At 42.1% G+C, this 21801-nt stretch overlaps 1 protein-coding gene across 1 annotated transcript; it reads left to right on the top strand.

Moving 5' to 3' along the window:
- The first annotated feature begins 458 nt into the window (after window positions 1-458).
- drd1b (dopamine receptor D1b) lies at window positions 459-4271 on the top strand. Its single transcript, XM_085798908.1, has 2 exons — window positions 459-818; window positions 3177-4271. The coding sequence occupies exons 1-2, from the start codon at window positions 636-638 to the stop codon at window positions 4269-4271; spliced, it is 1278 nt and encodes a 425-aa protein (XP_085655034.1). The 5' UTR covers window positions 459-635.
- Window positions 4272-21801: the final 17530 nt, after the last annotated feature.

Here is a 21801-nt window from a genome sequence, read left to right as displayed (position 1 = left end):
GATGTTGTTACAGACAAGACAACAGTTTATAGTTTATGCAAACTAGTTTAAGTTTAGGAAAACTACTAAAACTATAATAAGCAGTACAGATATGGCTCTTCCGACTGGGAGCTTGTGGACGATCCGCGCCGCCGCCGCCGCCGTGGGAGAGCTGCCGGTGCCGAGACAGTCGACCGCTCCGCCGGCCTCGCCGTCGGTCTGAAGCAGCGGCGTTCCCGTCGGACAGAGAGAGGCACCGCTGCTGCTGCTGCTGCTGCAGGCTGAGGGGTGTGATGGGGTGACGGCTGATTGGCTGACCGACGCCTCCCTTCCTCCCTTCTTCCTCCTCGCCGAAAGCGAAGCGGCGAAAACAGAAAACAATGGATCAGAATTTCTCTTTCTCGGCGACGGTCCGAGACAACGGCGGCAGCGACGACGACAAGCAGCTGCTGCTCGTCGGCGTGGCGGCGGAGCAGAGAGACTCGTCGAAGCGCGTGCTGACGGGCTGCTTCCTGTCGCTGCTCATCTTCACCACGTTGCTCGGCAACACGCTCGTCTGCGTCGCCGTGGCCAAGTTCCGCCACCTGAGGTCCAAGGTCACCAACTTCTTCGTCATCTCGCTGGCCATCTCCGACCTGCTGGTGGCCGTGCTGGTGATGCCGTGGAAGGCCGCCACGGAGATCGTGGGCTTCTGGCCGTTCGGCGCCTTCTGCAACGTGTGGGTGGCGTTCGACATCATGTGCTCCACCGCCTCCATCCTGAACCTGTGCGTGATCAGCGTGGACCGCTACTGGGCCATCTCCAGCCCCTTCCGCTACGAGCGCAAGATGACGCCCAAGGTAATAAATAATAATAATAATAATAATTATACATTTATTTATAAAGCGCTTTACATCAAAGTGCTGTACAACACATCAGAAACCGCAAGCAGTTTACAAGCAGAGACATTCCAAAAAACAAAAACAGAGTACAAAACATATTTGAAACAGGGCAGGACTTTTACTAATGAAAAACCTAGGACCCATATGCAACAGTAAATAAGTGGGTCTTAAAGCAGAAGTAAGCGATCCGGTGGTTTTGGCTAATGCTGCGTTCCAGGCCGGCTTTTGAAACCGTAAATTACAGCTCCAAGTCACGACTTACGACTTTGTAGCGTTCCAGGCAACCCACTGGTGTTTCTCCGACCTGTTTTACCTGTGCAAGTCACTATAACGGCCACTCGTAACTTCTGACCCGTGAACTCGTACCAGATCGAACTGGTACCACTTCACAGGTCGGAAAAACACCAGTTACGAGTTGCCTTGAACGCATCGTAACGTCTTGTCAGCCGATGGAGTTAGCAGCCCCCGCCCTCGTCATGGATCTATTGGTCCTCGTCCCTACGTCACCACATTCAGGCACATCCCTTGGCTGCACACACAGAGAGGACTGCCCCTTTATGCCGTTCTCTCTCCTCATTGGATAAAGGTTGTAGGATACAAGGAAAGTTTTCTCCTGGGCTCAGAGCAGAGCAGAGTGACTGACAGACCCGTGTTTCAGACCAAACACTCTATAGAAGTGATTGAAGATATAACTATTTAAGACTTAGATTAACACAAAAATATCACTTACTTCTGCTTTAAGCTTTGTTTTAAAAACCCCAATTGAACAGGCCTGCCTGATGTCCGAAGGGAGATTGTTCCACAGGGTCGGAGGACCCCGGAGGAAAAGGCACGCTCACCAACCGTCTTTTTCCTAACCTTTGGAACACAGAGCGACACACTCCCCTGGGAGCGTAGAGACCGTGTGGGAACATACACATTAATTAAATCGCTCAAATACAAAGGTGCCAAGCCGTTTAGGATTTTAAAGGTTAGTAAAAGCAACCTTAAAATCTGCTCTAAACTGAATAGGGAGCCAATGAAGAGAGGCCAGCACTACCTAGATGAGCCAGACAAAATACGAGCTGCTGTGTTCTGAACCATTTGCAGTCGATGAAGGCTCTTCTTTGGTAGTCCTGATAAGAGGACATTACAATAATTGAGCCTAGATGCAGAGTGCGAATTATACAATGACAATTGGGGGGGTCAACATTTTACACAGTGCGCAGTACAGCGCAGACGCGTGCTTGAGTTAACAGAAGTCTTACAGTATCTTGCTTGTTCAATGAAATGTCTACAGTCTGTAGATGATGATAAACCAAATTTTACACAATTTTACAGTTATTGCGGCACATAATGTACCACACAAACAATTTTTGTAGTCACCAACAAAATATTCTAGATCTAAACTGCCGAAATTCAGACCCATGCACACACACCCTAGCAAAGACAATTAAATGGTTTAGTCCACTAGGGGTGTCTGAAATTTTACTACAAGCATCTTCCTGGCATGACTATGGAAATACTGTATATTGTAGTATTTATGATTACTAATAAGAAAGATACATGTTTCAACCCCCCCTATCTGTTATTTGTACCTCTTTTAGGGGGGTTGAAGTCGTAATTAGGGGGGTCAAACCCCCCCAAACCCCCCTGTAATTCGCACTATGCCTAGATGTAACGGGAGCGTGCCTATGTTCCCACAGCCCTATGTTCCCACTGGACTCTCTCTACCTATCTGGACTCTCTCTATCTATCTGGCCTGTCTAGCGTCTACCTGGTCTTTTTTACTAAACTTAACCAACTCCTTTCTTCATTGCCTAAACCCAACCAATGGTGGGACCAAAGGGCTGTGGGAACATAGGGCCTAATTTTCAGTGACAACAAAAGTTAGAAATGTGGGAACATAGGAATGACCAGAGCAGAGTGACTGACAGACCCGTGTTTCGGTCCAAACACTCTATGTAAGTGATTGCTGTCGGAAGATAGAACTATTTAAGACTTATATTAACACAAAAATAACGCTTACTTCTGCTTTAAAGGTAACGAACCTACTGCTAACCTGAGCGCAGGAACCAATGGGGGTCATTCCTATGTTCCCACAGCCCTTTGGTCCCACCATTGGTTAGGTTTAGGCAATGAAGAAAAGAGTTGGTTAAGTTTAGTAAAAAGACCAGGTAGAGGCTAGACAGGCCAGATAGAGAGAGTCCAGATAGGTAGAGAGAGTCCAGTGGGAACATAGGGCTGTGGGAACATAGGGCTGAGGGAACATAGGCACGCTCCCGATGTAACAAAGGCGTGAATAAGGACCTCGGCATCTTTCATTGACATTGACAGGTGGCGTGTCTGATGATCAGCGTGGCGTGGACGCTGTCGCTGCTCATCTCCTTCATCCCCGTGCAGCTCAACTGGCACAAGGCGCAGACGACCGCGGGTTACGCCGCCGAGCAGCTCAACGCCACGATGACGACGACGCTCGCCACCGCCGATCCGCCGCCGCCGCCGCACGACAACTGCGACTCCAGCCTGAACCGGACCTACGCCATCTCCTCGTCGCTCATCAGCTTCTACATCCCCGTGGCGATCATGATCGTCACCTACACGCGGATCTACCGCATCGCGCAGAAGCAGATCAGGAGGATATCGGCGCTGGAGCGGGCGGCGGCGAGCGCCAAGAACCGTCACCACAGCAACAACATGGGCGGCGGCGGCAACGGCTCCTCCAACATGGACAGCGAGAGCTCGTCGTTCAAAATGTCGTTCAAGCGAGAAACCAAAGTGTTGAAGACGCTGTCGGTCATCATGGGCGTGTTCGTGTGCTGCTGGTTGCCCTTCTTCATCCTCAACTGCATGGTGCCGTTCTGCGACCCCGAGCTGCCGGACGGCGGCGACTTCCCGTGCATCAGCTCGACCACCTTCGACGTGTTCGTGTGGTTCGGCTGGGCCAACTCCTCGCTCAACCCCATCATCTACGCCTTCAACGCAGACTTCCGCAAGGCCTTCTCCATCCTGCTGGGCTGCCACCGCCTCTGCCCCGGCAGCAGCAGCAACGCCATCGAGATCGTCAGCATCAACAACAAGGACAACATGGCCGCCACTGCCGCCGCCATGGCCACCGCCGCCCCCGCTACCTCACAACACCCCAACTGCACGATGACAACGACTACAACAACTCAGTATCAGCCCAAGAGTCTCATCCCGAAGGAGGGAAACTACGTGATCCCTCACAGCATCCTGAGTCCAGATGAGGAGCTGCAGAGGAAGGACGAAGGCGGCGGCGGCCGAGGCGGCGGCTTCGTAGGTGGCGAGGTGGAGAAAGAGAAACTTTCCCCCGCCATCTCTGGGAATTTAGACAGCGACACGGAGCTCACGCTGGAAAAGATCAATCCCATCACACAGAACGGACAACACAAAGCCGTGTCGTGTTGTTGAGACGAGATGAGACGGATCGAGACGGATGGACAGAGACACAGTGAGTGAGATACATGAACATGACAGAACCATGAGACTCATGTCCACAAAAAACATCCACATGGAGAAAAAACTAAACAAAACAGAACAAAAAAAACCTACAGAATGTTTCAAAGTAAAGGCACTTTATCCTGGATTATAACTATCTGCAAAATACGCTCAGCATTTATTGATGAAATAAAAACACATTTGATGATAAATGTTGACGATGTGAATATGAAAAGCAGAAGACTCGCTGCTGTGTGCACATGTACACGTCTTTGACCAACCAGACAAAGATGTGTACATGTGCATGTGTATAGCTATACTGTGCAGTACTGAGGACTAAACGCAGAACTAACAGTACTACAGCTGAGCGAGATGTAGTAACTCGTAGCAACATGTCTCGTAGGTGCGGTAGGTGCTTTCTATGTGTTTGATGGGGGATGGGAGAGAACAACGTGGGTGGATTAATTTGGTATAAAACAGTATAATTAGTTGTTTATTGCAGTTTTTTTCTCTTCAGTACGTTTCTAACCATCATTTTTAATTGCAAAATCAAAAACCTTGCAATCATTAAGTTTAATTAAAACGAGTTGAGATGCCAAAGTAACAACGATCTGATAAAACCTGATCACAGTCTGACTGATGAACAGAAAGAGAGAGGGATGGAAGTTCCCTGTTGTGGTCACGACCTCTGACGACCAATCAGACTGGTTCATGTCATGTTTCCTTTTCTTCACTTCCTGTTTTTAGCCTCCTCTCCTCCTCCTCATTCCTTCCTCTTTTCCTCCTCTTCTTCCTCATCGTCTCATGCCCCACATCTTTCCCTTTTTGTTTGTCCTCTCCTCTCCTCTCCTCACGTCTCCTCTGGCAGCCTCCATTTTAACTCCGTACTCTTCCCAGTCTTTAAGTGGCACCACCACTGACTCTATTTTTGGCTGATGCTGTCAGTCTGTAATTAAAAAAGAATGTGAATCTGTAAAAGTAAAACCTGTGCACGTGGACAGAGGAGGCCGAGCCCCAGCAGCAGTAACAAGAACAACTTAACGGTAACAGTTACCTACCTACAGCAGCGGCAACAACAGCAGATACAGCAGTAGCAGTAACTAACAGTAACAACAGCAACAACAGCAGATACAGCAGCAGCAGTAACAGTAACTGTAGTCCTACGTTCACACCAAAAGCTTCCAAAGCGTCAAAAACGCTCGAGGCTGTGCTTCAGACAAGACAGCTTCCAAAACAGCAAATATTTTCAGCCGCCTTGGTCGCTCGTCATGTGACTGACGTCAAAGTTCGATCGCGCTGGTCAATGGGGAGTCAAAGGAGGAGAAAAGAAAGAAAGAAAAAGGAGCCGAAGGACGTCTCTATTCTGACAGGTTGCCGCCGAGCCGCGTCATAGCTAATTACCCTAAAGTTAAAAGGATATTCCGGCGTAAGTTTAACCCATGGTCCAACGCACCGTAACACCGAGTTAGACCCCCCCCCCCCCCCCACCCCCCCGAGAGATGAAGTCTGCTAACCGCTAGCTTCTCTAGTTGTAGCAACTTTAGCAATGACCGCACCATAACAAACAGCGCAGTCTATTGATCCACGCGCAACCGATCAAAAACCAACTTACAGCCACAAATAATGCTCAGAACAGCACCAAACGTCATCAACAGTACAAACAGGGTCCCAGCCCATAATACGAGGCATCAAACATCTGTTAGCTTAGCCTGGTTTCTATTGAAAAGAGACGAAAACGACTCACCCACTCTGCTCCAGTTATGCGGCAACTTTCCGTGTCCACGTCCGAGTCCGACTGGCAGCACAAACATCTGGTTTCAGCACAAACATCTGGTTTCAGCACAAACATCTGGTTTCAGTGGCTACCGACAGGCAGTGACCACACTGACCACTTGATCCCCCCAGGTCCAGCACATAGACTCCACCGCAGCTCTCCCTCTTTCACTTTTCTCCTCCATTTCCTTCAGCTTGTTTTCAGTAAACTCGGTCTCAAACTGGTAGTGGCGCCCATCGAAATGAAACCCTGAACCCTGTTTGTACTGTTGATGACGTTTGGTGCTGTTCTGAGCATTATTTGTGGCTGTAAGTGGCTTTTTGATCGGTGGATAGTGGTGCGTTGGACCATGGGTTAAACTTACGCCGGAATATCCCTTTAACCAAGGCTCAACTTCTCGTTTGTTGACGCTTTGGTCGCTCAGTGTCGCCGGGTTCTCATTGAAAATGAATTGCCTTCCGGCGTTTTGACACTTTTGGAAGCTTTCGGTGTGAACGCAGCAGTAGTAGCAGTAACAGCAGCAGTAGGCTAGTTAGCAGTTAGCAGCTACATCAGTTAGCAGCTGTAGCAGTAACAACAGCAGTAGTTAGCAGTTAGCAGCTACATCAGTTAGCAGCTGTAGCAGCATCAGCAGCAGTTACAGTAACGTCAGCAGCAGTTACATCAGTTAGCAGCTGTAACAATAACATCAGCAGCAGTAGTTAGCAGTTAGCAGCTACATCAGTTAGCAGCTGTAGTAGCAGTAACAGCAGCAGTAGTTAGCAGTTAGCAGCTACATCAGTTAGCAGCTGTAACAGCATCAGCAGCAGTTACAGTAATGTCAGCAGCAGTTACATCAGTTAGCAGTCGTAACAATAACATCAGCAGCTGTAGCAGTTAGCAGCTACATCAGTTAGCAGCTGTAACAGCATCAGCAGTAGTAACAATAACAACAGCAGCAGTAGTTAGCAGTTAGCAGCTACATCAGTTAGCAGCAGTAGTAGCAGTAACAGCAGCAGTAGTTAGCAGTTAGCAGCTACATCCTGCGTCCGTTTGATGCGTCGGCCGCGACCGAACGCACATCTCGACGCGAGGTGACGCGATGCGACACGTGCGCGAGTTGCAATATTGACATAACCGCTAGAGGCGCTGGTGAATGAACACGGTGACGAGATCAGACCAGAACAGACGGTCGCTGTCGGAGCGATGGTGGAAACTTGTGTAGAGAGGCTGACAGACCTGGTGTGAAACTCGATGTTTGCATGCCGTTACATAGTGACAGACGCCTGTCAGTATAGACCAGAGCAGCTTTTTTATGCAAATGAGAATGACTGATGCATCCTGGGTAATTTAGGGGCAGCGCCCGGCATTTTTACATTGCACTCAGTGGCTTTTTGTGTTTTGATGGAGCGTAGACTAACTAACAATCAATTTGAATGTTTTATTTTTTGTTTCTTTTGTAGCACTATGTCTCATAATTATTTTGACACCCTCTTTGAAACCCACCGTTCACGCTATCTTGAAAAATTACAATTAATTAATCTAGCGGTATGCTCCTTTAGCCTCCCACAATGATCAATGACTCCACACAGTGGCCAGAAATGTCTGAGCCAGACATCTACACGTATTTGGTGGAATCACCGGGGAGGTTTTGGCTCAGTGTTGTCTGTAAATAGCCTGTTAATAGCCAACTTTTTGTTAGTTAGTTTGTTAAGCCAGTTAGGCTGAACTTTTCAATGGAGGGATGCCAGGCGCTGCCCCTAAATTACCCAGGATGCATCAGTCATTCTCATTTGCATAAAAAAGCCGCTCTGGTCTATAGTTGGTGACAGATCAGTGGGGCTTCTCACAATTTCCGAGTTATATTTCTGTTGTCTGCCCCAAGTGGAGACCGCCGGTATTGTGCGTTTTGGCTGTGTACTGCTGCAACAAGTAGCCTATATGCACAGACCGGCACAGACGCGAAGCGACGTGTAGCTACGCGTATGTTTGATCAAGCAGCGAGTAGCCTATATCGCGGCCTTAACATTAGCAGTTAGCAGCAGTAACCGTTAACAGCAGCAGCAACAGGAACAAGAACAGCAGCAGTAGTAGCTACAGCAGTTAGCAACTACATCAGTTAGCAGCTTTAACAGTAACAGCAGCAGTAGCAGCAGTAGCCTAACGGTAACAGTGGAAACATTAGCAGTTAGCAGCAGTAACCGTTAACAGCAGCAGCAACAGGAACAAGAACAGCAGTAGCAGTTAGCAGCTACAGCAGTTAGCAGCTACATCAGTTAGCAGCTGTAACAGCAGCAGCAGCAGCAGTAGCAGCAGTAGCCTAACTGTGCGTTCACACCAAAAGCTTCCAAAGCGTCAAAAACGCCGGAAGTCAATTCATTTTCAATGAGCGCCCGGCGACACTGAGCGTCCAAAGCGTCAACAGGCGTCGCCGGCTTCCAAAGCGTCCAAAGCTTCCAAAGCGTCCAAAGCGTCACCAGATGAGAAGTTGAGCTGTGGTTAACTTTAGGGTAATTAGCTATGACGCGGTTAAGCGGCAACCGGCGGCAGCCTGTCAGAATAGAGATGTCCGTCGGCTGCCTTTTTTTTCTTTTTTTTGTATTTCGGCTCCCCAATGACCAGCGCGATCGAACTTTGACGTCAGTCACGTGACGAGCGGCCAAAGCGGCTGAAAATATTTGCCGTTTTGGGAGCTGTCTTGTCTGACGCCCACCCTCGAGCGTTTTTGACGCTTTGGAAGCTTTTGGTGTGAACGCACACTAACAGTAACAGCAGAAACATTAGCAGTTAGCAGCAGCAGCATAAAGCAGCATCATCAGTGTTGTTGTTGTTCACTCACGTGTAATTCAAGTAAGTGACAGTTTGTGACCTTTAGTGAACTTCCAGATGTGTTAGTGTGTATCTCCAGCTGTGAGTCCTGCTGAGCTGAGGATCAGGGTCACGTTAACATCCTGGTTGTTCTCCATCAGTCTCCTCTGGAGGTTTCACAATAAGGGCACAGCAGCACTAATACACAATGACCACGTGCTCTAATAAGTGTTAACGTTAGAATAAACCACGGCACTGAAGGCAGTTTGGAGTAAATGAGCTGTTGTTATGAAACGTTCCAACTGGTGCCTGATACAGTTAATTAGGGTTAAATGTCAAATCTCTTTAACAGTGATCAAACAGGCAGTTTTTAAATGTCAGTAGCTGTTCACATTAAACTGCTGTTTGACTGTTAATTAGCAAATTATAATAGTTTATTATAGGCTAATAAATAGTTGAAAGAGTTGGAGTTTGCTCCCCAGCCTAACATTAGTGACCACCGAGGCTGAGTGAAACAAAACTAATGAGTGTAAAATGAAGTTTTATTCTAGTGCTAATGAATTCAGCCTCGTTTTGTTTTCCATAAGTTTTATTTTACATTTTAACTTCTCTGTGTCTGAATGTAGGAGGAGGTCAGAGTTTAAAAAGCCTCTTCGTTATCTCTGCTGCCCGGTTAATTAGAGACAGAATTCATGAAGCTAAATATACACACACTGACACAGCCCATTGTTTATTATGGGATGCAGTAAATTCCATTAGAGCAGGACTAAATGATCTTTTCAGTCAGATCTTTCTGCTCGGTGGCGTTCATTTGTCCATCTGTCGGTCCTGTTGTTGAGCCGTGTGTGTCCATGAAGCTGTGAAACTGTTGCTCATCGTCAGACAAAGGAAGAACTGAGCCAATAGAAAGCAATTGGTCTTGAACGTAGCATTTGATTTTCCTGCTGTGGAAAATCCAATGCTATCTCGATGGCAGCAAAGCGGGGAGGGGGGAAAGCTTTTAGCTCAATACGTGGCCGGGCTCGTGTCCTCGCTGCCTCCCTGTCCTCAGCTCCATCCGCTTAAAAACCAATATTTATTAACTGGGATCTGGATTAGCTATCATGTGCTGTACGAATTCATTTAATTTTCCAAGGGGCAGAAATTCAATTTCACCCACGACAACTTTAATCTTTTTTTTTTTTCTTTTTTTTTCTCCGTGTCCGACGCCTTTGTAAAAAATAATTCTGCACTGCAAAAACTCAAAATCTTACCAAGAATATTTGTCTTATTTCTAGTCAAAACAAATCTAATTCTACTTAGAATAAGACGCATCACATTAAAAAGCAGCTTGTTTTTAGACACTTTTTACTTCTATCAAGCAGATTTTCACTTGAAATAAGTAGAAAAATCTGACAGTGGAGCAAGTTTCTTATTACAAGCACAAAAAACTTGCTTTCACTGGCAGATTTTTCTACTTATTTCAATTGAAAATGCATTTGAAACAAGTGAAATGATCTAAAAACAAGTAAAATTTTAGATAATGAATCTTATTTTAAGTGGAAAGAGGTTAGTTTTGACTAGAAATGAAACATTTTAACAAGAAATACAACAAATAGCCTATTCTTGGACAGATTTTGAGTTTTTGCAGTGTGAACCATATCAGCTCAGAGACGTTCGTCCTCTTCACTCACGGCCTAATTATTCCCAAACACATGAAGTCAAACTCATGTGATGTGAAAATGTGAATCGCACATAATGTGTCAGGACTGGACATGGAGGAGAGCTGCTTCTATCCCTCTATCCCTCTATCCCTCCATCCTCTTCCTCTTTCTCTTCCTCTTTCTCTTTCTCTTGGCTGCCTCTGTCGACTTGATGAGTGTTCCCAGTGTTAACGCACGTTGAATTTATTATTAAACAGACGCGGTCGACTGTTTCCCTTCTCCACAGTGAGTCGGTGCTGAATGAAAGCCTCTTCACTGCAAAAACTCAACATCTTACCAAGAATATTTGTCTTATTTCTCGTCAAAATGTCGTTTCTAGTCAAAACAAATCTCATTATAATTAAAATAGGACTCATCACATTAAAAAGCAGCTTGTTTTTAGACACTTTTTACTTCTTTCAAGCAGATTTTCACTTGAAATAAGTAGAAAAATCTGATAGTGGAGCAAGTTTTTCTTTCTTATTACAAGCACAAAAAACTTGTTTTCACTGGCAGATTTTTCTACTTATTTCAAGTGAAATACGTTTGAAACAAGTGAAAATGATCTAAAAACAAGTAGATTTTTGGGTGATGCGTCTTATTTTAAGTGGAAAGAGTTTAGTTTTAACTAGAAATTAGAAGTTTTGACAAGAAATAAGACAAATATTCTTGGAAAGATTTTGAGTTTTTGCAGTGTTTATAATGATTATTATGATTATTATTATTATTGCTGTTGCCAGAGTTCCTACTTTTGGCTGAATGTGGCTGTACTGTAGCTTCTGCTGTGATTTAACCAGTGTTTTATAAACTGAGGTCGGGGTGTTATACAGAGATTAATCTGCCATTTGTGGGTGACAGTGTTATTATTATTACTGGCATGTCCAGGTTTACCACATGTTTCTGGAAGATGCTGTATCACTGCAAAAACTCCTAATCTTTCCCAGAATATTTGTCTTATTTCTTGTCAAAATGTCTCATTTCTAGTCAAAACTAATCTCTTTCCACTTAAAATAAGACTCATCACCTAAAAATGAACTTGTTTTTAGATCATTTTCATTTGTTTCAAACAAATCTTCACTTGAAATAAGTAGAAAAATCTGCCAGTGAAAGCAAGTTTTTTGTGCTTCTAATAAGAAAGAAAAAGTTGCTCCACTATCAGATTTTTTTTAAAACTTATTTCAAGTGAAAATCTACTTGAAAGAAGTAAAAAGTGCAAAAAAACAAGCTGCTTTTTATATGATGAGTCATAAGTATAATGAGATTTGTTTTGACTAAAAATAAGATAAATATTCTTGGTAAGATTTTGCAGTGTGTCCACATTTATAGGAACATACCTCCAGCTGAGAGCTGAAATGATCCGCTGTGTTTTATTTTATTTTTTATTTTTTTTGGCTGCATCTAAAAAAGCCCCTGAGCTTTCACCTTGTCAGCTCCATGACTCGTCTCTCCAGCTGCTGCTGCTGCTACTCGGTCTGGGAGGAGGAGGAGGAGGAGGAGGAGGATGTCAGACAACGGTCCCACAAGCAGAGAGAGCTTTGTTTCATCCGGAGCGACCCCCCCCCCCCCTCCACCCCCCAGGCTGCCCTACAACTTCCTGTCTGGGAGCGATGATGATGATGACAGTTACACAGTCTCTCAATCAGTGTAGTTACATGAGTAATGACAATGTGAGCAGTCTGACAGTGCAGCAGCAGCAGCATCATCCCCCTCCCCCCTCCTCCTCCTCCTAGGGGGTGGTGGGGGGAGGAGGGGGAGGGGGGAGGGGGGAGGGGAGAGGGGATGCACAGAGCTCCAGCCCCCCTCCCTCCCCTCCCCCCATGCAAGGGACTGTGGGGGCATTTTAATGATGACGCTTCAGTCCAGGATAAAGACGGAGGAGTCCCTATACCTCGACATCCAGTCACTGAAAAAGCTTCATGTTTAAAGGGATAGTATCTTTTTTTTTTTTTTAAAGTGGGGTTGTATGATCTCCAAATAGCCCCTAAGTACTTTAATTGCAGTAGAAGACTCTCTGCACTCCTCCCGTTAGCAACGCCAGCCCATAATAGCCCTGCCCAGAGATTTACAACATACAGTGTTGTGAACAGACCCAAAGAAACGGCCTATTTTCACGGCCTAAAAGAGGTTTTACCTGAAAAAAATAATGTTTTTCCTGCACTTTGAAGGGCTGGAAAAAATTATATTATAGTGAACAATGGAACTGTGTTTTTTTTTTTTCAGGTAAAACCTCTTTTAGGCCGTGAAAATAGGCCGTTTCTTTGGGTCTGTTCACAACACTGTATGTTGTAAATCTCTGGGCAGGGCTATTATGGGCTGGCGTTGCTAACGGGAGGAGTGCAGAGAGTCTTCTACTGCAATTAAAGTACTTAGGGGCTATTTGGAGATCATACAACCACACTTTAAAAAAAAAAAAATGATACTATCCCTTTAAAAAAAACAAAAAAGAGAGAAAATCCGACATGGCAGTATTTAAAAGGGGGGAGGGGAGGGGGGGGTAGAGTATTGTACAATGATGTTCAAAATGTAGTGGTGATGAACACAAGTGCTTTTTATCTTCAGAGAATCCTTAACGTGTGTAGCAGACTGACAGGCTGTATGGTTTATAAGTTACAGTCTCAGACTCTTTCTATTGGTTCTTTATTTCTTTATTTCTTTATTTCTTTACATGTTTTGGAAAGTGTTGATTCATGAAAGTGATGTCAGAGCTTCTAACCCTCAGAGTTATGATTATTATGATTATTATTACAGTATTTAGTTTACAGTTTGTACATGAAAAATAATAATAATGTGCCCTATACTTGTAAAAAATAAACATGTATGTATTTTTATTTTTCTCCTGCGTGCTCATCAGTCAGTGTGTGTGTGTGTGTCTGTGTGTGTGTGTGTGTGACAGCTGCACCTCTGACACCGAGCAGCGATTGGACGATCACGTCGCTGCAGAGGAATCGATGCAGATTGATTTTGAACAGTGACGCATATTTTTTTTCCAGCTGCTGCCTGAGCGCCGTGTCCTCGTCCTCGCTGCTTCTACATTTACATAACCTGACAGAGACTCCACAGCTGACATGTCCTGACACACACACACACACACACACACACACACACACACACACACACACACACACACACACACACACACACACACACACACACACACACAGCAACATTTAAAAGGGATAGTATAGTTCAACATTTTGTCAAATTGGCCCCTTAAAGAATACTAAAGTGGGCCCCTCCCCCTAACTTTCAGCCTTCTTTGTTTTGATGCTAATGCAGCATTACACTGCAAAAACTCAAGTATCTTAGCAAGAATATTTGTCTTATTTCTAGTCAAAACAGATCTCATTCTACTTAAAATAAGACTCATCATATTAAAAAGCAGCTTGTTTTTAGACACTTTTTACTTCTTTCAAGCAGATTTTCACTTGAAATAAGTAGAAAAAATCTGATGGTGGAGCAAGTTTCTCTCTCTTATTACAAGCACAAAAATCTTACTTTCACTGGCAGATTTTTCTATTTATTGTGAATTTAAGTGAAAATGATCTAAAAACAAGTTAATTTTTAGGTGATGAGTCTTATTTTAAGTGGAAAGAGATTAGTTTTGACTAGAAATGAGACATTTGGACAAGAAATAAGACAAATATTCTTGGAAAGATGTTGAGTTTTTACAGTGTACTATGAGTATTAGTCAGGGTCTTACGCAGAATAAATCAGTCATACAAAGATTAGACTACTGGGGTTTTTTATGAGCCCCACTGGGCGCTGGGCCCCTAGAGTTATCACCACCTTTCTCCCCTATACAACGGCCCTGATTGCCATAATCCCTATAGTCATAGCAGTAGGTTTGTTACCTTTAATTGTCGGTGCAAGCTGTTTTTAGAACGGTGGAGCAGAGCCGTGAGCTGCTCAGAGCTACGCTACGGAGGCTCATTATGGGATTTCTTGGTTTCCCTCATCAAACTCATCAAATACACAATCCAACAACTCCACAACGTTCTGGTGGACAAGTTGTGAGCTGCACATTCACCACGCTATGAGATAATAACACAACGTTACCACACAGAGTTGTTTTAGAGGGAAATTCATGTAAAACCTCTGATGCACGTTGCCTTCAGGGACAGTTTTTCATCAACAGTCTCTGTATTTCCCTCTAAAACAACTCTGTCTAGTAACGTTGTGTGTGTGTATGTGTGTGTGTGTGAATTGGGTTTGCCCCCCAGCTACGAGCTCCCTGCATTTTTAATTTGACATCTATACAAAGACTGTACACTGCAAAAACTCAAAATCTTTCCAAGAATATTTGTCTTATTTCTTGTCCAAATGTCTCATTTCTAGTCAAAACTAATCTCTTTTCACTTAAAATAAGACTCATCAGCTAAAAATTAACTTGTTTTTAGATCATTTTCACTTGTTTCAAACTAATTTTCACTTGAAATAAGTAGAAAAATCTGCCAGTGAAAGCAAGTTTTTTTCTGCTTGCAATAAGAAAGAAAAACTTGCTCCACTATCAGATTTTTCTACTTATTTCAAGTGAAAATCTGCTTGAAAGAAGTAAAAAGTGTCTAAAAACAAGCTGCTTTTTAATGTGATGAGTCTTATTTTAAGTAGAATGAGATTTGTTTTGACTAGAAATAAGACAAATATTCTTCAAGATGTAGAGTGTTTGCAGTGTAAAAATGATCAATAATCTCTTTTCAGCTCATTTCATCAGCTTTGAACGTGAAGAATTGAAGATGAACGAGTGCGAGCTCCCGAGATGAAGTCAAACTGTCGACACAAACTTTGGCTTTTTACGTTTCCTCGTTGGATCCAGTGAGGTGTGAATCAGATCTGATTTAATCCGATTGTCCGTGCGTCTGCTGTGTGCAGAGATCAGATGAGGGGCAGCGTGTTGAAATACACCTGAAGATGTGTGTGAACCTTTGTGCAGCTGCTTCACTCTGACGAACTAGATCTGAGTCACAAACGTTCAGGAATCAGCTCCACATCAGACAAATGAAGTCAGAAGAGATTCAGAGATGATAGACACTGCAAAAAGAATATTTGTCTTATTTCTTGTCCAAATGTCTCAGTTCTAGTCAAAACTAATCTCTTTCCACTTAAAATAAGACTCATCACCTAAAAATTTACTTGTTTTTAGATCATTTTCATTTGTTTCAAACTAATTTTCACTTAAAATAAGTAGAAAAAGCAAGATTTTTGTGCTTGTAATAAGAAAGAAAAACTTGCTCCACTTTGCTCCACATTTTTCAACTTATTTCAAGTAAAAATCTGCTTGAAATAAGTAAAAAGTGTCTAAAAACAAGCTGCTTTTTAATGTGATGAGTCTTATTTTAAGTAGAATGAGATTTGTTTTGACTAGAAATAAGACAAATATTCTTGGTAAAAGTTTGAGTTTTTGCAGTGCCTTATATACTTACATGGAAAAGTTTGTCCCACCCTGGTCCAAATGTCTGTAACTTCATGTCTTTTGGAGATCATTTCATTTCATCTTCCACTTGATGAACTGTTCACAATGACAGACGACACATTCACTTTACATTTTAAACTATATAAATATATTTTTATTTCCATCTTTTCCATGTTCAAACTGCCAGAAAAGGAAAACAACGTTTGCATGGTGCATATACTAGGCTACTATATGTAACTGAGTGACACCGAGAATGAACTGAATCAAACATTGAACCATTGTTATCCAGCGTTTAAGTCTGATCCGACAGCAGCTTGATGTGTAAAGACCAGGATTTTTATTCTTTATCGTGCATCAGGGTTTGAACACAGACGGAGACCTTCGGCTTCAAACACTGAGAAAAAACCTAAAAACACAAATCTGTGTGAGCTCCACGGAGAGAAACACAAACTCTGTTCTCCACCAGATTTAATTGGTTTTTCCTTTGCAGCGGCTCTGGTGGAAGACGAAGACGTTAAATCCATCCCAGCCTGAGACCTGAGGCTTTCTGGTGCTTCCAACATTCACAGACAAAACTGTGTTAAAGCAGATTCATCCTGATGCTTTTCATCGGTTCCCAGTCCAACTGTGTTAAAGGGATAGTTCACCCAAAATCGAAATTTCTCGGCGTAGCAGTGCATGTCCATATAACGGTTGCAAATGGATACCAACTGTCTTCGTAACAAAAAGACACACCAAAAAACATCCAAATACCTCCATGCTGCTCGTATGTAATGTCCCTCTTGCATAGAGAGCCTAAGCGGAAGCAGGAAGTAACGTCGCCATGGGACCTCAACTCTGAAAAAGTCTCCATGCAAGTGAACGGGAGTCAAAGTTTTATTTCGTGATCCGATTGAATTGTGCCATGAGAAAATACTATGACCTCTACCTGTTTAAAACATCACGTTTCATGAAGAGAAACCAGCAGTTTGTTGTCACGGCAACAGAATAATGTATTTAGTGTGACGACGCTCTACGACTACAGATCTGGTGTCCCACAAAAAATACGTCACCAACTGAAACGGGAAAGGAAGGACGCCATGTGGTCGCCATGGTGACGTCACTACGCCACCTGGAGTCTTTCTGGTTACGGACTCTTCCGAATTTTATTTTACAATAGTTTTACAACAAACTGCTGATTTCTCTTCATGAAACGTGATGTTTTAAACAGGTAGAGGACAGAGTTTTTTCTCATGGTACAATTCAATCGGATCACGAAATAAAACTTGGACTCCCGTTCACTTGCATGGAGACTTTTTCCGAGTTGAGGTCCCATGGGGCCGTTACTTCCTGCTTCCGCTTCGGCTCTCTATTGAATGCGAAATTGTCCCGAAAAAAATTAAATAGGTCTATATTTCAAGCTTGTTTTGTAATGGAAGATTCTCGAAGCTCCTCTTCCCAATTCGTCCAATTTGGATGAACTGGGAAGAGAAGCTTCTGCTACAAACAAGCTTGAAATATAGACTTATTTAATTTTTTTCGGGACAATTTCTCATGTCGGGGCTTCAATACCAGAGGGACATTACAGACGAGCAGCATGGAGGTATCTGGATGTTTTTTGGTGTGTCTTTTTGTTACGAAGACAGTTGGTATCCATTTGCAACCGTCATATGGACATGCACTGCTACGCCAAGACCCCCTGTAACTCAGAGAAGCCACGGAGGACTCTGAAACTTCTCCCACACTGCAAAAACTGCAAGAATATTTGTCTTATTTCTTGTCAAAATGACTCATTTTTAATCAAAACTAATCTCTTTCCACTTAAAATAAGACTCATCACCTAAAAATTAACTTGTTTTTAGATCATTTTCACTTCTTTTAAACAAATTTTCACTTGAAATAAGTAGAAAAATCTGCCAGTGAAAGCAAGTTTTTTGTGTTTGTAATAAGAAAGAAAAACTTGCTCCACTATCAGATTTTTCTACTTATTTCAAGTAAAAATCTGCTTGAAAGAAGTAAAACGTGTCTAAAAACAAGCTACTTTTTATGTGATTTTACCTAAAATGCGATTTGTTTTGACTAGAAATAAGACAAATATTCTTGGTAAGAGTTTGAGTTTTTGCAGTGCAGCCCTTAGTCCACATGAGGGGGAGGAGATAATGGGTGAAATTTCAATTTTGGGTGAACTATCCCTTTAAAGCTGCAGCGGCGCTCGCTCTAAAGATAGAACAACATCTAAATAAGATCTGCACCAAAAAACACAACAACAACAACAACAAAAGGAAGTCGGTTTAGACCTGAACTCCTCTGACTCACTGGAACATCCCAGTCCATATTTAACCTCTGTTGCCCCGGCGACGGGCGGAGCGGGGTCACAGTGGAAATACAGTCAAGGTTAATGATGGACTGCAGGCAGCAACATGCAACATGGTGTGCTCTGCTCGTGTGTGTGTGTGTGTGTGTGTGTGTGTGTGTGTGTGTGTGTGTGTGTGTGTGTGTGTGTGTGTGTGTGTATAGCTGTAATGTGCTTATGTAACTACACCAGCTCATTCAGCTGCTTTACTGAGCAGCAGCAGCATCTCTGAGCTCCAAACTCACTCATACATCTGAATTTAAAACATTTTTCACCATGTTATTATTATTATCATCATTATTATTGTTCATTTATTTTAATTTTTATCTAACAGGGACAATACATACAACACAAATAATGGAAAATGCGATGCATACAGGACGTCTAGCTTCAGCTAATGTGCACACTGCAAAAACTCAACATCTTTCCAAGAATATTTGTCTCATTTCTTGTCAAAATGTCTAATTTCTAGTCAAAACTAAACTCTTTCCACTTAAAATAAGACTCATCACCTAAATATTAACTTGTTTTTAGATAATTTTCACTTGAAATAAGTAGAAAAATCTGCCAGTGAAAGTAAGTTTTTGTGTTTGTAATAAGAAAGAAAAACTTGCTCCACTATCAGATTTTTCTACTTATTTCAAGTGAAAATCTGCTTGAAAGAAGTAAAAAGTGTCTAAAAACAAGCTACTTTTTAATGTGAAGTAGAATGAGATTTGTTTTGACTAGAAATGAGACATTCTTACAAGAAATAAGACAAATATTCTTCGAGTTTTTGCAGTGCAGTCTTTGTCCCTGGTCAGGCTTTAGAATAGGATCAAATATACTGGTAACACTTTACAATAAGGTTCCCACTCCCTACATTATTAAGCATTAATATATAAACTAATGTGTTAATTAATGCTGAGTAATGCATACATAATCATAACTAATTACATTATTCAACTTTTAAATGTATTAACTAACTTTGAGTAGTAAACATTAATTCACTGCTTACTAATAGGCTACATTAATTAATGTGTTTCCTAACCCTAAGTAACCCATAATAATGATTGTTAATATATCTGTAAACAGTTAATTAATGCTTAATAATGTACTAACTAACGATAATTAAGGGACCCTTATTGTAAAGTGTTACCAACACAGCTGCAAAATTCAGATTAAACAATTACACAAGTTAAATTTAACATTAAACATTAATAAAGTGCTGTTGTATTGACAATGACTTGAGAGAAGTTAATGTTCACATTTCTGCTGCTGCTTGAGCCGATGTTTAACTTTAACACTAAACCTCTTTAGTTCTGTTTTTACGCACTTAAAAACAACTTATTATTATTATTAGAACGTCTATTTAGACTCAAATACTATATATTGAGGTAACAATCTCATTTATAACACAGTCGACACAGAGAAGTACATTCGAAATACACAGTCGACATATGAGGTAGCTAAGCAGTATTGGAGGAAAGTAGAAACAACAGAAGGTCACATTAGAACTAAACTGACCATCAGCCAGATGAGTTAATTAAAAACAGGAGCGGTCGGTGTTAAAATGAGATCAGATTAGGGATTTAAATCACCCTAATAAAATAAAAAGGAGGTAAATTTAAACTCTTTCTGCACAGTATGAAAAACTGGATTTTCCAAGTTCAGTAAAAACAGCTGGAACCTGCAGCGTAATCCAGTTAGATAAGAGATCCATTAAAAGATACCGATGAGTCAATACAAGAGGGAAAAACAGAAAGAACACCAGAATAAAGAAATATATAGCTACACATCACAGCTCACCTTATTACAAGCACAAAGAACTTGCTTTCACTGGCAGATTTTTCTACTTATTTCAAGTGAAAATTAGTTTGAAACAAGTGAAATGATCTAAAAACAAGTTCATTTCTAGGTGATGAGTCTTATTTTAAGTGGAAAGAGATTAGTTTTGACTAGAAATGAGACATTTTGACAAGAAATAAGACAAATATTCTTGGAAAGATTTTGAGTTTTTGCAGTGTGTTTCTTTATTCTAAATCCTCAAAGTGAATAAATGAAGTTATTAGAGTGTTTGTTGCTGTTTAAAGGGTTAAAACATGATGATGCTCCTGTCCCTCTGGGTTTAGTATAACTTTTTAAACACATTAATGGCCTGGTTTCCTATCAGATATCAATATAAGTTGTGTGTGTGGGGAGCGTGCCTATGTTCCCTCAGCCCTATGTTCCCTCAGCCCTATGTTCCCTCTGGACTCTCTCTACCTATCTGGACTCTGTCTATCTGGCCTATCTAGCCTCTACCTGGTCTTTTTACTAAACTTAACCAACTCCTTTCTTCATTGCCTAAACCCAACCAATGGTGGGACCAAAGGGCTGTGGGAATAGGGCCTAATTTTCAGTGACAACAAAAGTTAGAAATGAGGGAACATAGGGCTGAGGGAACATAGGGCCTAATTTTCAGTGACGACAAAAGTTAGAAATGAGGGAACATAGGGCTGAGGGAACATAGGGCTGTGGGAACATAGGGATGACCCCGTGTGTCTGTATGTAATCCAGGCTGCGCTGCTTGATTGATTGATTTATTCAGATCCCCATCAGCTATGGCAACGGTATCTATGCAATTTATGTCTCATTCAATATAATCCATGTTCAAATAAAACATAAAACACAAATAATAAAGTAACATAAATTAAAAATAAAAAATATAAACAGTTACACAACACAACAGTACACAGACAATACAAGACAGCTCCCTAGGTCAGTAGTGGTACGCAGAATTTACTTACATATCATAATGTCAATACATGTCTACATATATTATATTTAATGTCACACAATAAGTTTCAATAGCCATTTAATATTACATTCAGTGCCATCGGAACTCAGTCTCAAAATCAGATTTGACTAAATTAAAGCATAATTGACAGTATCCCATTTTGATATTGTAATGGTAAATCTTAATATTCCTTTGTTTTAATCACTTGAGACGTTCCTACACCCTACTTTCCCAGACTTCCTTCTGCAATTGTAATTTCAAGTTCCTTTACACTTAACCATCTGTGATGCCCAACTTCCCACTTCCTAATTCACGCTCAAACCCCTTTGTATTTTAAATTGTATCTCTTAACTCCATTATACCTCGGGAGACCGGTGATGATACCTTCAAAGGTGAAGGTGTGAAAACACAATCAGGGGAAGGGGCCGGCCAAAGGACACAAACACACCCCAGAAGTGAACCTTCCCTCAGCTATAAATGTTTAGGTTTTCCCATTGTCTTTGTCTTTTCTTTACCATCACCCACTTGGGTCGAACTGAACTTTCCTTGCAAGGAAATAAAATCATGTCCGCCGGCGAAGTCTCTATTTCATTATTCACCAGCAGCAGCAACAGAAAATTTCCACGACAATATACATATTCAAGAACTGTTTGTGTTTAGGTGTCACGCTTGTTCTTACAATTGTCCTAAATATTAACTCTCTATGGCAAACAGGTGTTCTTTGACTAACTTCTTAAAAAAATTATTTTGCTATTTTCTT

The sequence above is a fragment of the Trachurus japonicus genome, chromosome 14 (genome assembly GCF_045865225.1).
Source record: "Trachurus japonicus isolate A0001 chromosome 14, Traja_1.0".
Lineage (NCBI taxonomy): Eukaryota > Metazoa > Chordata > Actinopteri > Carangiformes > Carangidae > Trachurus > Trachurus japonicus.
The sequence above is the reverse complement of the archived record's forward strand: the minus strand, read 5'-3'. Positions and strand labels throughout refer to the sequence as shown.

Coding starts and splice junctions, on each gene's coding strand:
- drd1b (XM_085798908.1), top strand. CDS start 636: ATGCCGTGGAAGGCCGCCACGGAGATCGTGGGCTTCTGGCCGTTCGGC. Junction 819..3,176: donor AGCGCAAGATGACGCCCAAG/GTAATAAATAAT, acceptor TGACATTGACAG/GTGGCGTGTCTGATGATCAG.